Consider the following 17,858-nt stretch of genomic DNA (forward strand, 5'->3'; position numbering starts at 1 on the left):
CCATCAAACCCTCGAACTAAAGCCATGGCTTTCCTTTGGATTCTCTCCTGTCTTGCTTTCTTTGGCGGGGCTTATGGACGCCGTAAGTTATAACATATTGTAACATTGTATTTTAAGTTTCTATTTTATTCTACTCTGTTGTAATGGGGAGATTGACTCCTGTTTGTACATTGGCTTCCAACATAGACTGTGGGACGCCGGCCATCAGTCCTGTCATCACAGGCTATGCAAGAATCGTGAATGGTGAAGATGCCGTTCCAGGATCTTGGCCCTGGCAGGTCTCCCTTCAGGTAGGTTGAAGCTAAGGTTTCAGGTCTGTGTAACTCCTAGTCAGATATATTATGAACACCTTGCTCTGTTTAAAAAGGTCACCTTTCCAAAAAGGGCCAAATGCTCCTGGTCAGTTTGCACTGGGGGCTCTGTGTTCATTTTGATGAGCATTGAATTTCTGCCTATAATGTCGCTGAAGAATATGCCCTGGGCAAACAAATAATTTTCCATATAATATTGATAAAACAAAATAACACTGATGGTGCATCATCAACAGGAATGTGCTACCAGCAGCTCAAGGTCTTGCGTGAATCCATGGCCAGTTTCAAAGAATGCGAGGTGATGACTTAACCATGATGTCAGCTAATTTAGACATTTAAAAGTAAGGCGTGTTCAGATCAAAACATGTATGTATTTGTGAAAGTCAACCTCTGAACCAGTGACATGGGGCATCCAATGTGCTGCTCACTCATACTTCTGTCATAATTACCTCCCCCCCCACCACCTTCATACAAAGCCAGGGATGCGGGGATCAATGCTTGTAAGACTGATAATTCTAACAATAATGGTTCAAATATTGGATTTTTTTTTTGATTGATGCTTTCTTTTCTGCATTAGCAAAGGAATGGCTTTCATTTCTGTGGTGGCTCCTTGATTAACGAAAACTGGGTTGTTACTGCTGCCCATTGTGGTGTGAGGTAAGGTTACAGCATCAGCATCTTCAGAGTCTATATTAAATATATAAAGGGACATAACATTTATGAGCCTGATATTTTTTTCTGTAGCACAAGACACAATGTAGTTATTGGAGATTACGACAAATGCACAGCAGATGGAAAATCTCAGACCATTTCAGTTGCTAAGGTAGGAATGCTCCAATCTTCACAGTGAATTTTATTCAAGGTCTCATCGATTCAGTTTAAATATAGAAACTGAAATCAGTAACTGTCTTTAAAATAATCTAAAGCAGTAAAAGAATATTTCCAACAGTGTCTGTTCAAATTTGTCTTTTATTTTTTGTGTGCTAGTTTTTTTTTAATTAATCCTTTTTTAAAATAAACTCCTGTCTCTATATAATGTAACATATTTGCTGCATTGATTACTTTCCCAAGCTCAAATGCCTAACTTTGCTTTTTATTGAGAAACCCAAATGTAGGTCTCAGGCCCATATCACGGGACATGACCAGAGAAGGCCTGAGGCCCATAATACCTGGACATCACCGGGGAAGGGTCAATGTTCATTGTAAGACATCACCAGGGAAAGACTGATATTTGATAATGCAGGACATCACCAGAGAAGAGCCTGGGCTCATATTGTAGGGTTTGAGGCCTATGAGCAGCGCACCACCAGGAATAGCCAATGCCAATAGTGCAGAACATTGCCAGGGATAGAAGGGCCATGAGCCATGATGCAGGACATTGCCATGGGAAGAGCTAAGGGCCCTTATACAGTCCATCATTGACTGAAAGCAATGGCAAAGACCAGAAAAATCAAGAAATGGTTGGGAGGAACTAATCTGCGTCTTGTGTCTTACAGGCCATTACTCATCCTTATTGGGATCCAAAAACCATCAACTACGACATCACTCTTGTAAAGCTCTCAAGACCTGTTACGTTCAGTCAAATTGTATCCCCTGTTTGTCTAGCTGCTGCAAATGACAACTTCAGTGCTGGAAAGCTGTGTGCCACTACAGGATGGGGGCTGACTAGCTCCAATGGTATGACATCTCCATTGCTTTGGTGTGAGCAAAATTATGTTGACTGCCGTAATTGGATTTGAGAGAAAAAAAGTTGTTGGACATGAAGGGCTGGATTTAATGCTGCCCGTCATAGCAGGAAAGAAGCCGGCCAGACTCACTTAATCACAGGAAAGGCCAGTGTGAGTCTCCTGACAGCAGCAAAACCTCCCGCGGTTAAGTCGGAGGGCTGATGTGGGATTCCCAGCCACCAGCGACGGTGTGTCAATTAGACTCATAAATGAGCCAACTGATACCCACTATCGCTGAGCCCATTGCAATTTAGTGGTGCCTCAGGGGTGAAATGGGGGCCACATGGCTTTCCCATACCCTTGGAAGGCCATCCACAATATCCTCCCGGGGGAGTCCCTCGCCTAATAGGCATTCTGTGCCCGATCGTTGGACCAGGCAGCAGGCAGGCGAATGGCAGCAGAAAGCCACACCCCCTGCCCTTGTCTCCGACCCCCATGCCTCCTTGGTCCCACCACACCCACCCTACAATCCCCATCTCGCCTTCACTCACCTTTGGTCTGGGACCCCTGGGGTGATCCTGGGCATTGCTGCCAGCTACCACTGCTTCTGCTGAAGCTGGTGGCATGAGGAGCTGCCAGCTTCTGATTGGCTGGCAATGCTCAGTGGGTGGGACTTCTGCTGCCAGGATAGGTTATGTGAGGGTGCAAAAATTTGCCAGGTGGAGTATAATGTGGAAAAATGTGAAGTTGTCCTCTTTGGGGGGGAAGAATAGAAAAGCAGTATATTATTTAAAAGGAGAGAGACTGCAGGGTGCTGTGGTACAGAGGGATCTGGATAAATGAACCACAAAACGTTAGCATATAAGGTGCAGCAAGTAATTAGGAAGGCAAATTGGAATATTGGCCTTTATTACAAGGAGGATGGAGTATAAAAGTAAGGAAGTCTTGTTACAACTGCACAGGATATTGGTTAGGCCACACCTGGATTACCATGTACAGTTTTGGTTTCCTTGTTTAAGGATGGATATGTTTGCACTGAAGAGGGCTCATTAGGTTGATCCCTAGGATGAAGGGGTTATCGAATGAAGAAAAATTGAGCAGGTTGGGCTTATATTCATCGGTGTTTAGAAGAATGAGACATGATATTATTGAACTATATAGAGCAGAATCTTGCCCTTGGATGGCGTGCAGGCCCCACCGGCTTGGCGGCAGGCAGGCAGCTGACCCCCGCCACTGAAACGGGGCCCGCCGCCATTTTAAGTGGACAGGCCAATTAAGGTCCGCCCAGCGGCATCCCAGATGGGAAGCACTGTGCGCTTCCTGTGTGGGGGGGAGGGATTCCCCAAATGTCAAAGTGCGTTCTTTCGCGCATGTGCGCGTAAGAGTGCACTTCTCCCTGAGGCAAAGTCCTGTCTCAGGGAGAATACTGACAGTGTCAAAAACATTAAAAATAGAAACATTAAAAAATTATTAACATGTCCCCCTAATGTGACAATGTCACACGAGATGGGACATGTTAATAAAGAACACATAAACTTTATTAATTTTTTACAAAACGGACATGAAACTTCATCCCGCCAGTGGATGAAGTTTCATGAATAATCTGGAGCCCACTGGGGCTCCTGGCCTGCCCGCCAGCCTTAAGGTTGGACGGGCAGGTCTTTAATGACTTTAATTAGCCTGTCAATGGCCTCAATTGGCCATTGACAGGACAGCGGGTGGACAGCTGATTTTGCTGTCCGCCCGCCTTCCTAAAAATTTAAATGGACCGTGATGACGTCGGGGGTTCCTCCCAACGTCATCCCGCATCATTTTCCCCTCGGCGACCGGGCCCCGCCCCCAAATTGCCAAGGGGAAAATCCTGGCCATAAGATCTGAGGGCGATTGACAGGATAGATGTTGAGAAGCTGTTTCCCCTCGTGAGGGAAATCAAGAACTAGGGGGCATGGTTTTAAAATAAGAGGTCTCCCATTTAAGACAGAGATGAGGAGAGATTTTTTTCTCTCAGAGGACATAATCGTTGGAATTTTCTTTCCCAGGGAGGAGTGGAGGCAGAGTCATTGAATATATTCGAGGCTGAGTTAGACAGATTTTTGATCTACAAGTGAGTCAAGGATTATGGGGACAGGCTGGGAAGTGGAGTTAAGGCCACAATCAGATCAGCCATGATCTTATTGAATGGTGGAGCAGGCTCGAAGGGCCAAATGGCCTACTCCTGCTCCTATTTCTTATGGTTCTTATGTTCTCCTGGGGAGTAACCAGTTACAAGTCACTGTTGATTCTTTGTGTAATCTTGTTGAGCTCAGTTGCTGCCCTATCACATTTGTAACTGTTAAAGGAAGCATTTGATTTTATAGAGCTGTATCAGTTAGTTTCTGGGGTGGAAAAGGATCATCGCCATATTACTTTTAAAATAAACTGTGGGAGAAGGATACGGAGACAGCGATTTAAGCTATTTAAAAGTTACAGGGCGGTTCTTCCTGCAGAAAATGATCAACATTTGGATTGGAGATACAAGTAGAGTACTGCATGAGAAAGCTCTGGAATCTCTGAAAAGAGAACTAAATGGAACAATGGAGCAGTGTAGGGTTACTCCAGAGGGAAGGAATTAAGATGGGCTGAATGGCCTTCTCTATAATGGAGTATCTTTTGAGCTTATTTCAAAAAAAAGGAATGTGACAAATACTATCCATACCATTTATCTATAATGATATACTGCCCGGGATGTGCACTTAAGACCAAAGTATAAGTAATAAGCAGGAGTTGCAGTAAGGGCCCCAAACATTTCAAGAACAAGTGCTGTACAAACACAAATAACATTTTATTAGTTCAGGACGATCTAACAATCCTTTCCCCTGCCCTTCAGCTTTTAGAACGCCTTGCGTCCTGCAGCAGACATCTCTTCCCCTCTTGAGCAACACCATGTGCCAGAAATATTGGGGCAACATGGTCTCTGATCTGATGATCTGCGCTGGTGCTTCAGGTGCTTCCTCCTGTATGGTATGTAAACCTGCACTCAGAAAGGTTCATTCAGCATCATTCAGTGCTGCCTATTAAATCGGATTTGTTTGTTTACAGGGTGACTCGGGTGGACCTCTTGTCTGTCAGGAGGGAGGAGCCTGGTATCTGGTGGGAATCGTTTCCTGGGGCAGTGGCAATTGCTCCACGAGGAAGCCTGGAGTTTATGCCCGTGTGAGCAAATTCCGCAGCTGGATTGATGAGACACTTGCCATGAATTAAAAGAATATCTATATCATAGAATTCAAATAAAATAATTAGCAGCTGTTTATCGTTGTCAGAGTTTTTCTTGTAATTGAAGTACATGAGAACTGAGGTGTTAGTAAGAATGCCTTTGAGCAGAAACTAAATACTTCACAGGGAAACAGATGTACGGCTGGAGTAGTGACATAGTAATGTCCCATCACCAATATTATGAGCAGGGATGACGAGAGCCCCCAGCCGCAAGCGCAGCTCCAGTTTTTGAGTTTTTGATGTGTTGATAAAGTGTTATAGCATCAGGTCAAGCAGAGACAAGGAAACTTCCTGCTGATTATCACCTACTGTCCACCTTCAGCTGAGGAATCAGTACCCCTCTCTGTTGAACCTTACTCAGGAGAAGCATTGAGGGTTAGCAAGGGCACAGAATGCACTCTGGGTGGGGGGTTTCAATGTCCATTATCAAGGATGGCTCAGTAGCATCACTGCTGGCCAACTCCTGAGATCAGGGGGAAAACTTTCCACTGGTTGGAATCATACCTTGTACAAAGGAAGATAGCTGTCGTTGGCAGAGACCAATCATCTCAGCCCCAGGGCACCACTGCAGGAGTTCCCCTGGGCAGCAGCCAATGTCCAACCATCTTCAAGTGCTTCATTAACTTCCCTCATCATAATGTCAGCGTGCTGATGATTGCATAGTATTAGTTCCATTTGCACTTCTCAGATACTGAAGCAGTCCATACCCACCTACAGCAAGGTCTGGATAACATTCAGGTTTTGAACGTCCTTGACATTCATTGGCGTTACCATTGCTGAATCACCTACATCTTGGGGTTATCGCTGACTAAAAACTTAATTGGGCCAGCCACGTAAATACTGAGGCTACAAGGGCAAGTCAGGTGTGTGATGGAATACTCTCCACTTGCCTAGATGAATGAAGCTCCAACAACACTGAGAAAGCTCAGCACCATTCAGGGCAAAGTAGCCTGCTTGATCAGCACTACCATCAACCACCTTAAACATTCACTCACTCTATCACCAGTGCAACATGGGGCTGAATTCTCCGTTCGGCAAGCAGGGGCGGGGCCTACTCGGCGACACGTAAAATGGTGCACGGTGGTGTTGGGCGGGCATCCCGATGTCACCGAGCGTCATTTAGATTTCCAGCGCGGCGGGTGCGCAGCCAACTCGGCTCTGTGCCTCACCAAACTGTCAAAGACCTATTAAAGCCTGTTAAAAACTAATTTAAGCAATTAAATGAGCTGCCTGTCCAACTGTAAGGTTGGCGGGCTGGCGGAGAGCCCAGGTGGCCTTCGCATTTTTCATGAAACCTCATCCACAAGTTTGATGAGGTTTCATGAAACGTTTTAAAATTCAATAAAAACTTTAAAAATAATTCTTTGACATGTCCCAGCTCATGTGACAGGGCAGAATTTTGCCCTTGATGGGTGGGCAGGCCCCACCGGCTCGGCGACGGGCGGGCAGCCGATAGCCGCCACCGAAACAGGCCCCGCCGCCATTTTAAGCAGTCAGCCAATTAAAGCCCAGCAGCCTGCCCAACAGGAAGAGCTATGTGCTTCCTGTGTTGGGGGTGGGGAGGGATTCCCCAACTGTCAAAGTGCGCTCTTTCGCGCATGTGTGTGAAACAGCGGACAGCTCTCTGAGACTAAGTGCTGTCTCAGGGAGATTACTGACAGTCTAAAAAACTTTAAAAATAGAAAAATAAAAAAATTATTAACATGTCCCCCTCATGTGAAAATGTCACACGAGATGGGACATGCTAATAAATATGGCTAAAACTTTATTAAACTTTGTAAAAACAGACATGAAACCTCATCCCGCCAATGGATGATGTTTCGTGTTTGTTCAGAAGCCCGCTGGGGCTCCTGGCCTACCCGCCAGCCTTAAGGTTGGACGGGCAGGGCCTTTAATTGCCGTAATGATCCTGTCAATGGCCTCAATTGGCTGATTTCGCTGACCGCCCGCCTTTCTGAATATTTAAATTGGGTGGAATGACATTGGGGATTCCCCCTGACGTCATCCTGCATTATTTTACGTATCAGCGAGCGGTCCCCGCCCCCAACTCGCCGACAGAAAAATTCAGGCCAGAGTGTCACATGAGGGGGCATGGTTTAAAAGTTTTTAATTATTTTATTTCAGTTTTTAATATATCAAACTGATCTCCCTGAGGTACCTCTGTGCCTCAGGGAGATTTCTGCGCTCTTTCATGTGCATGCGCGAAAGAGCGCAGGCCCCGACTCAGGGAATGTCCCCCCCCCCACCCACATAGTGCTTTTGGGCGAGCATCATGCTGGGCGGGCCTTAATTGGCCCACCCACGTAAAATGGAGGTGTGACCCCAATATGGGGTGCTGATTGGGTTAATGCCCACCCCTGCCTGCCCCCCACACAACTCCCCCTCAAAGGTTGGAAAATTTTTTCCATGGTTTCAGAGTGTGCTATCTACAAAGTGCATTGTAACAACTCACCAAGCACCATTTTGACAGCACCTTCCAAACCTGTAAACTCTACCACCTAGAAGAACAGGGACAGTAAGCACATGGAAGCACCACCACCTTCTTGTTGTCTTTCAAGCTGCAAACCATCCTGATTTGGAACTTCACTGTCACTGGGTCAAAACCCCTGAACTCCCTCCCTATCACAACACTGTGGAAGCACCTTTAGCACACAGACTGCAGTGTTCAAGAAGGCAGTTGCCGACCATCTACTAGGGCATTTAGGGGTAGGTAATAAACACTGTCCTTGCCAGTGATATCCACATCCGTAAATAAATTAAAAGAAACACACCCAAAACTGATTGTTACTCGGCAAAGTAAGGCCACACATCATTTTGGAATACAATACAATTTTCAAAAGTACAACAATTCCATGAGGCCTTGCTCCATGTACAGCTAATTAAGGTAGTTCACATTAAATAATAACTTTACTATAGAAGCGATATGAGAGCTGCATCATGATCACCCATTTTCCCTGTAACCTATGGCCAGGTAGCCAGGCAGAAACCACTGAGAACTGCAATGACAAAAGCCTGAACTGTCTCCATTCACAGTGGGAAAGAAGAGAGTGTTTATCAAAGTGAATTCCATTGCCCAACTGAGATGGCCAAAGTTTAGAGTATAATTTATTTTTTATTCATTCACGGGATGTGCGTTTCGCTGACTAGGCCGGCATTTATTGCCCATCCCTAGTTGCCCATGAGAAGGTGATGGTGAGTTGCCTTCTAAAACCGCTGCAGTCCATGTGGTGTAGGTACACCCACAGTGCTGTTAGGAAGAGGGTTCTAGGATTTTGACCCAGCGACAGTGAAGGAATGGCGATATATTTCCAAGTCAGGATGGTGAGTGACTTGGAGGGGAACGTCCAGGTGGTGGTGTTCCCATGTACCTGCTGCCCTTGTCCTTCTAGATGGTAGTGGTCGTGGGTTTGGAAGGTGCTGTCTAAGGAGCTTTGGAGAATTTCTGCAGTGCATCTTGTAGATGGTACACACTGCTGCTACTGTGCATCAGTGGTGTAGGGAACGAATGTTTGTGGATGTGGTGCCAATCAAGTGGGCTTTGTCCTGGACGGTGTCCAGCTTCTTGAGTGTTGTAGGAGCTGCACTCTTCCAGGCAAGTGGGTAGTATTCCATCACACTCCTGACTTGTGGCTTGCCACTTGTCAGCCGATGCCTGGATATTGTTAAGGTCTTGCTGCATATGGACATGGACTGCTTCAGCATCTGAGGAGTCACAAATGGTGCTGAAAATTGTGCAATCCTCAGATCATCAGCGAACATCCTCACTTCTGACCTTATGATGGAAGGAAGGTCATTGATGAAGCAGCTGAAGATGGTTGGGCCTAGGACACTACCCTGAGGAACCTCTGCAGTGATGTCCTGGAGCTGAGATGACTGACCTCCAACAACCACAACCATCTTCCTTTGTGCTAGGTATGACTCCAATCGTCAGAGAGTTTTCCCCCTGATTCCCATTGACTCCAGTTTTGCTTGGGCACCTTGATGCCACACTCGGTCAAATGCTGCCTTGATGTCAAGGACAGTCACTCACCTCACCTCGGGTTCAGCTCTTTTGTCCATGTTTGAACCAAGTCTGTTATGAGGTCAGGAGCTGAGTGATCCTGGCAGAACCCAAACTGGGCATCAGTGAGCAGGTTATTGCTAAGCAAGTGCCACTTTGAAGCACTGTTGATGACCCCAATGGGGAATTGTTCACTTTATTCCAATTCCCCATTGCTCAGGTTACTGAAGATCCATTAACTTTGCTTTGAAGTTCAAAAGGTTTACATTTAAAACAATTTTTGGTCCATGCTGTAACAGTGAAGTTTATATCCACAGATTCGCACTTGCTGATCTTGACCAGGCTGTGAGGTAATGATTGAGATGAAGCATTCCTTCACAGGAAAGAAGGGAAGTCAAGGTGTCTATTCTCAATGGCCAGTAACAGAGCAACATATACAGAAAGGAGTCTGGTGAATGCAATCACTAAGGTTTAGAACCACAAAGATCTCATAGCCTGCTAACCAAATTATATTTTATAAAAATTCCCTATAATAGCACCAGCTTGGATCTGTGTAGCACTGACCTGTGTTGGGTGTTTAAACCCATGGACAAGCACACTTCGGTGCAGTATTGAAAGAGTGCTACATTATTGAAGGGTGCTGCACTATTGGAGGTGCTACATTATTGAAGGAGTGCTGCATTATTTGAGGTGTGCTGCATTATTAGAGGAGTGCTGCTTTATTGGAGGAGTGTTGCATTATTAGAGGAGTGCTGTATTATTGGAGGAGTTCTGCGTTATTGAAGGAGTGCTGCATTATTGGAAGAGTGTGGCATTATTGGCATTACTGAAGGAGTGCTGCATTATTGGAGGAGTGCTGCATTATTGGAGGAGTGCTGCATTATTGGAGCATTGCTGCATTTTTGAAGGAGTCTTGCATTATTGGAGGAGCGCTGCATTATTGAAGTAGTGTTGCATTATTGGAGGAGTGCTGCATTATTGGAGGAGTGCTGCATTATTGAAGGAGTACTGCATTATTGGAGGTGCTGCATTATTGGAGGAGTGTTGCATTATTGGAGGAGTGCTGCATTATTGGAGGTGCTGCATTATTGGAGGAGTGCTGTATTATTGGAGGAGTGCTGCATTATTGAAAGAGTGCTGCATTATTGAAAGAGTGCGGTATTATTGGATGAGCACTGCATTACTGAAGGAATGCTGCATTATTGGAGGAGTGTTGCATTATTGGAGGAGTGCTGCATTTTTGAAAGAGTCCTGTATTATTGCAGGAGCGGTGCATTATTGGAGAAGTGCTGCATTATTTGAGATGCTGCATTATTGAAGGAGTGCTGCATTATTGGAGGAGTGCTGCATTATTGAAGGAGTGTTGCATTATTGGAGTGCTGCATTGTTGGATTATTGAAGGAGTGCGTTGTTGAAAGAGTGCTGCATTATTGGAGGTGTGCTGCATTATTGAAGGAGTGCTGCATAATTGGAGGAGTGATGCATTATTGGAGGAGCACTGCATTACTGAAGGAGTGCTACATTATTGAAGGAGTGCTGCATTATTGCATGAGTGCTGCATTATTGAAGGAGTGCTGCATTATTGGAGCAGTACTGTATTATTGAAGGAGTGCTGCATTATTGCAGGAATGCGGCATTGTTGGAGGTGTGCTGCATTATTGAAGGAGCATTGCATTATTGGAGGAGAGCTGCATTATTAAAGGAGTGCTGCATTATTGGATTATTGAAGGATTGCATTATTGGAGGAGTGCTGCATTATGGAAGGAATGCTGCATTATTGGAGGAGTGCTGCATTATTAGAGGAGTGCTGCATTATTGGAGGTGCTGCATTATTGAAGGGGTGCTGCATTATTGGAGGAGTGCTGCATTATTGAAGGGGTGCTGCATTATTGAAGGGGTGCTGCATTATTGGAGGAGTGCTGCATTATTGGAGGTGCTGCATTATTGAAGGGGTGCTGCATTATTGAAGGGGTGCTGCATTATTGGAGGAGTGCTGCATTATTGGAGGTGCTCCATTTTAGATACACAGATGAAAGGAAGAGATCCCACAGTACAATTTAAAGAAGAGTTGGAGAATTATCCCTTTCACCACAGCAAAAAAAGACGATTAGCTGGTTGTTTATCTCACTGCTGTTTGTGGAATCTTGAGCAAATTGCTTTGCCTAAATAACAAAAGTGATGAGACCTTTTTTTAAAAAAGGTCATTTATTCACTACAAATTATTTTGGGAAATGCTGGGGACCTGAAAGATGTTTTATAAATGTAAGTTATTTAATTTCTATCTACAATCTAGGTCAATCTCTACTAATGCCTTACTTGTATACTTGTATATAAAACTTGGAAGTAAATTATGGTGAGTTTATTGTAATTATGTTGCTTGTTGCATAACAACTTGAAATATGCAATTTTATCCACTACCTTCAAAATAGTCAGGTGTAAAAAAAATCTTCCATTAGTTGAATTTATTTGCTACCTAGTAAAATGGAAACTTTTTCAAGGCCATATTCTTTTATATCTGTTTGGACATCTATTATTTCTTAGATATGTGCCTTTGACTTTTGATTAATCATCTATATTCTTTCCGTTGAACGGCTTGAATGTACCCACAGTTTTTTTTTCACCTAGTGATATTTTTACTCATTTATTCACATACCCTGCAATTAATTAGTTTACTTTAGAAGAAGTATAGATTGAGTAAATGCTCAGAATTCTATCTACTAGATATCCAACGTCACAGCTCAACTATATAAAGTCATAGCTGTAACCATCAAACCCTCGAACTAAAGCCATGGCTTTCCTTTGGATTCTCTCCTGTCTTGCTTTCTTTGGCGGGGCTTATGGACGCCGTAAGTTATAACATATTGTAACATTGTATTTTAAGTTTCTATTTTATTCTACTCTGTTGTAATGGGGAGATTGACTCCTGTTTGTACATTGGCTTCCAACATAGACTGTGGGACGCCGGCCATCAGTCCTGTCATCACAGGCTATGCAAGAATCGTGAATGGTGAAGATGCCGTTCCAGGATCTTGGCCCTGGCAGGTCTCCCTTCAGGTAGGTTGAAGCTAAGGTTTCAGGTCTGTGTAACTCCTAGTCAGATATATTATGAACACCTTGCTCTGTTTAAAAAGGTCACCTTTCCAAAAAAGGGCCAAACGCTCCTGGTCAGTTTGCACTGGGGGCTCTGTGTTCATTTAGATGAGCATTGAATTTCTGCCTATAATGTCGCTGAAGAATATGCCCTGGGCAAACAAATAATTTTCCATATAATATTGATAAAACAAAATAACACTGATGGTGCATCATCAATAGGAATGTGCTACCAGCAGCTCAAGGTCTTGCGCGAATCCATGGCCAGTTTCAAAGAATGCGAAGTGATGACTTAACCATGATGTCAGCTAATTTAGACATTTAAAAGTAAGGCGTGTTCAGATCAAAACATGTACGTATTTGTGAAAGTCAACCTCTGAACCAGTGATATGGGGCATCCAATGTGCTGCTCACTCATACTTCTGTCATAATTACCTCCCCCCCCACCACCTTCATACAAAGCCAGGGATGTGAGGATCAATGCTTGTAAGACTGATAATTCTAACAATAATGGTTCAAATATTGGATTTTTTTTTTGATTGATGCTTTCTTTTCTGCATTAGCAAAGGAATGGCTTTCATTTCTGTGGTGGCTCCTTGATTAACGAAAACTGGGTTGTTACTGCTGCCCATTGTGGTGTGAGGTAAGGTTACAGCATCAGCATCTTCAGAGTCTATATTAAATATATAAAGGGACATAATATTTATGAGCCTGATATTTTTTTCTGTAGCACAAGACACAATGTAGTTATTGGAGATTACGACAAATGCACAGCAGATGGAAAATCTCAGACCATTTCAGTTGCTAAGGTAGGAATGCTCCAATCTTCACAGTGAATTTTATTCAAGGTCTCATCGATTCAGTTTAAATATAGAAACTGAAATCAGTAACTGTCTTTAAAATAATCTAAAGCAGTAAAAGAATATTTCCAACAGTGTCTGTTCAAATTTGTCTTTTATTTTTTGTGTGCTAGTTTTTTTTTAATTAATCCTTTTTTAAAATAAACTCCTGTCTCTATATAATGTAACATATTTGCTGCATTGATTACTTTCCCAAGCTCAAATGCCTAACTTTGCTTTTTATTGAGAAACCCAAATGTAGGTCTCAGGCCCATATTACGGGACATGACCAGAGAAGGCCTGAGGCCCATAATACTTGGACATCACCGGGGAAGGGTCAAAGTTCATTGTAAGACATCACCAGGGAAAGACTGATATTTGATAATGCAGGACATCACCAGAGAAGAGCCTGGGCTCATATTGTAGGGTTTGAGGCCTATGAGCAGCGCACCACCAGGAATAGCCAATGCCAATAGTGCAGAACATTGCCAGGGATAGAAGGGCCATGAGCCATGATGCAGGACATTGCCATGGGAAGAGCTAAGGGCCCTTATACAGTCCATCATTGACTGAAAGCAATGGCAAAGACCAGAAAAATCAAGAAATGTTTGGGAGGAACTAATCTGCGTCTTGTGTCTTACAGGCCATTACTCATCCTTATTGGGATCCAAAAACCATCAACTACGACATCACTCTTGTAAAGCTCTCAAGACCTGTTACGTTCAGTCAAATTGTATCCCCTGTTTGTCTAGCTGCTGCAAATGACAACTTCAGTGCTGGAAAGCTGTGTGCCACTACAGGATGGGGGCTGACTAGCTCCAATGGTATGACATCTCCATTGCTTTGGTGTGAGCAAAGTTATGTTGACTGCCGTAATTGGATTTGAGAGAAAAAAAGTTGTTGGACATGAAGGGCTGGATTTAATGCTGCCCGTCATAGCAGGAAAGAAGCCGGCCAGACTCACTTAATCACAGGAAAGGCCAGTGTGAGTCTCCTGACAGCAGCAAAACCTCCCGCGGTTAAGTCGGAGGGCTGATGTGGGATTCCCAGCCACCAGCGACGGTGTGTCAATTAGACTCATAAATGAGCCAACTGATACCCACTATCGCTGAGCCCATTGCAATTTAGTGGTGCCTCAGGGGTGAAATGGGGGCCACATGGCTTTCCCATACCCTTGGAAGGCCATCCACAATATCCTCCCGGGGGAGTCCCTCGCCTAATAGGCATTCTGTGCCCGATCGTTGGACCAGGCAGCAGGCAGGTGAATGGCGGCAGAAAGCCACACCCCCTGCCCTTGTCTCCGACCCCCATGCCTCCTTGGTCCCACCACACCCACCCTACAATCCCCATCTCGCCTTCACTCACCTTTGGTCTGGGACCCCTGGGGTGATCCTGGGCATTGCTGCCTGCTACCACTGCTTTTGCTGAAGCTGGTGGCATGAGGAGCTGCCAGCTTCTGATTGGCTGGCAATGCTCAGTGGGTGGGACTTCTGCTGCCAGGATAGGTTATGTGAGGGTGCAAAAATTTGCCAGGTGGAGTATAATGTGGAAAAATGTGAAGTTGTCCTCTTTGGGGGGGAAGAATAGAAAAGCAGTATATTATTTAAAAGGAGAGAGACTGCAGGGTGCTGTGGTACAGAGGGATCTGGATAAATGAACCACAAAACGTTAGCATATAAGGTGCAGCAAGTAATTAGGAAGGCAAATTGGAATATTGGCCTTTATTACAAGGAGGATGGAGTATAAAAGTAAGGAAGTCTTGTTACAACTGCACAGGATATTGGTTAGGCCACACCTGGATTACCATGTACAGTTTTGGTTTCCTTGTTTAAGGATGGATATATTTGTACTAAAGAGGGCTCATTAGGTTGATCCCTAGGATGAAGGGGTTATCGAATGAAGAAAAATTGAGCAGGTTGGGCTTATATTCATCGGTGTTTAGAAGAATGAGACATGATATTATTGAACTATATAGAGCAGAATCTTGCCCTTGGATGGCGTGCAGGCCCCACCGGCTTGGCGGCAGGCAGGCAGCTGACCCCCGCCACTGAAACGGGGCCCGCCGCCATTTTAAGTGGACAGGCCAATTAAGGTCCGCCCGGCGGCATCCCAGATGGGAAGCACTGTGCGCTTCCTGTGTGGGGGGGAGGGATTCCCCAAATGTCAAAGTGCGTTCTTTCGCGCATGTGCGCGTAAGAGTGCACTTCTCCCTGAGGCAAAGTCCTGTCTCAGGGAGAATACTGACAGTGTCAAAAACATTAAAAATAGAAACATTAAAAAATTATTAACATGTCCCCCTAATGTGACAATGTCACACGAGATGGGACGTGTTAATAAAGAACACATAAACTTTATTAATTTTTTACAAAACGGACATGAAACTTCATCCCGCCAGTGGATGAAGTTTCATGAATAATCTGGAGCCCACTGGGGCTCCTGGCCTGCCCGCCAGCCTTAAGGTTGGACGGGCAGGTCTTTAATGACTTTAATTAGCCTGTCAATGGCCTCAATTGGCCATTGACAGGTCAGCGGGTGGACAGCTGATTTTGCTGTCCGCCCGCCTTCCTAAAAATTTAAATGGACCGTGATGACGTCGGGGGTTCCTCCCAACGTCATCCCGCATCATTTTCCCCTCGGCGACCGGGCCCCGCCCCCAAATCGCCAAGGGGAAAATCCTGGCCATAAGATCTGAGGGCGATTGACAGGATAGATGTTGAGAAGCTGTTTCCCCTCGTGAGGGAAATCAAGAACTAGGGGGCATGGTTTTAAAATAAGAGGTCTCCCATTTAAGACAGAGATGAGGAGAGATTTTTTTCTCTCAGAGGACATAATCGTTGGAATTTTCTTTCCCAGGGAGGAGTGGAGGCAGAGTCATTGAATATATTCGAGGCTGAGTTAGACAGATTTTTGATCTACAAGTGAGTCAAGGATTATGGGGACAGGCTGGGAAGTGGAGTTAAGGCCACAATCAGATCAGCCATGATCTTATTGAATGGTGGAGCAGGCTCGAAGGGCCAAATGGCCTACTCCTGCTCCTATTTCTTATGGTTCTTATGTTCTCCTGGGGAGTAACCAGTTACAAGTCACTGTTGATTCTTTGTGTAATCTTGTTGAGCTCAGTTGCTGCCCTATCACATTTGTAACTGTTAAAGGAAGCATTTGATTTTATAGAGCTGTATCAGTTAGTTTCTGGGGTGGAAAAGGATCATCGCCATATTACTTTTAAAATAAACTGTGGGAGAAGGATACGGAGACAGCGATTTAAGCTATTTAAAAGTTACAGGGCGGTTCTTCCTGCAGAAAATGATCAACATTTGGATTGGAGATACAAGTAGAGTACTGCATGAGAAAGCTCTGGAATCTCTGAAAAGAGAACTAAATGGAACAATGGAGCAGTGTAGGGTTACTCCAGAGGGAAGGAATTAAGATGGGCTGAATGGCCTTCTCTATAATGGAGTATCTTTTGAGCTTATTTCAAAAAAAAGGAATGTGACAAATACTATCCATACCATTTATCTATAATGATATACTGCCCGGGATGTGCACTTAAGACCAAAGTATAAGTAATAAGCAGGAGTTGCAGTAAGGGCCCCAAACATTTCAAGAACAAGTGCTGTACAAACACAAATAACATTTTATTAGTTCAGGACGATCTAACAATCCTTTCCCCTGCCCTTCAGCTTTTAGAACGCCTTGCGTCCTGCAGCAGACATCTCTTCCCCTCTTGAGCAACACCATGTGCCAGAAATATTGGGGCAACATGGTCTCTGATCTGATGATCTGCGCTGGTGCTTCAGGTGCTTCCTCCTGTATGGTATGTAAACCTGCACTCAGAAAGGTTCATTCAGCATCATTCAGTGCTGCCTATTAAATCGGATTTGTTTGTTTACAGGGTGACTCGGGTGGACCTCTTGTCTGTCAGGAGGGAGGAGCCTGGTATCTGGTGGGAATCGTTTCCTGGGGCAGTGGCAATTGCTCCACGAGGAAGCCTGGAGTTTATGCCCGTGTGAGCAAATTCCGCAGCTGGATTGATGAGACACTTGCCATGAATTAAAAGAATATCTATATCATAGAATTCAAATAAAATAATTAGCAGCTGTTTATCGTTGTCAGAGTTTTTCTTGTAATTGAAGTACATGAGAACTGAGGTGTTAGTAAGAATGCCTTTGAGCAGAAACTAAATACTTCACAGGGAAACAGATGTACGGCTGGAGTAGTGACATAGTAATGTCCCATCACCAATATTATGAGCAGGGATGACGAGAGCCCCCAGCCGCAAGCGCAGCTCCAGTTTTTGAGTTTTTGATGTGTTGATAAAGTGTTATAGCATCAGGTCAAGCAGAGACAAGGAAACTTCCTGCTGATTATCACCTACTGTCCACCTTCAGCTGAGGAATCAGTACCCCTCTCTGTTGAACCTTACTCAGGAGAAGCATTGAGGGTTAGCAAGGGCACAGAATGCACTCTGGGTGGGGGGTTTCAATGTCCATTATCAAGGATGGCTCAGTAGCATCACTGCTGGCCAACTCCTGAGATCAGGGGGAAAACTTTCCACTGGTTGGAATCATACCTTGTACAAAGGAAGATAGCTGTCGTTGGCAGAGACCAATCATCTCAGCCCCAGGGCACCACTGCAGGAGTTCCCCTGGGCAGCAGCCAATGTCCAACCATCTTCAAGTGCTTCATTAACTTCCCTCAT

At 44.6% G+C, this 17,858-nt stretch overlaps 2 protein-coding genes across 2 annotated transcripts; both read left to right on the forward strand.

Annotated features, from left to right (window-relative positions):
• The first annotated feature begins 24 nt into the window (after positions 1 to 24).
• LOC144681979 (chymotrypsinogen A-like) lies at positions 25 to 5,265 on the forward strand. The gene is made up of 7 exons (XM_078544166.1): positions 25 to 82; positions 187 to 290; positions 889 to 968; positions 1,056 to 1,134; positions 1,808 to 1,988; positions 4,845 to 4,978; positions 5,057 to 5,265. Exons 1-7 carry the CDS (start codon positions 25 to 27, stop codon positions 5,216 to 5,218), a joined length of 798 nt encoding a protein of 265 aa, XP_078400292.1. The 3' UTR covers positions 5,219 to 5,265.
• A 6,828-nt stretch (positions 5,266 to 12,093) lies between these two features.
• On the forward strand, positions 12,094 to 17,260 carry LOC144681978 (chymotrypsinogen A-like). Its single transcript, XM_078544165.1, has 6 exons — positions 12,094 to 12,284; positions 12,884 to 12,963; positions 13,051 to 13,129; positions 13,803 to 13,983; positions 16,840 to 16,973; positions 17,052 to 17,260. Exons 1-6 carry the CDS (start codon positions 12,138 to 12,140, stop codon positions 17,211 to 17,213), a joined length of 783 nt encoding a protein of 260 aa, XP_078400291.1. The 5' UTR covers positions 12,094 to 12,137; the 3' UTR covers positions 17,214 to 17,260.
• The last annotated feature ends 598 nt before the right edge of the window (positions 17,261 to 17,858 follow it).

The sequence above is a fragment of the Cetorhinus maximus genome, chromosome 6 (genome assembly GCF_964194155.1).
Source record: "Cetorhinus maximus chromosome 6, sCetMax3.hap1.1, whole genome shotgun sequence".
NCBI lineage: Eukaryota > Metazoa > Chordata > Chondrichthyes > Lamniformes > Cetorhinidae > Cetorhinus > Cetorhinus maximus.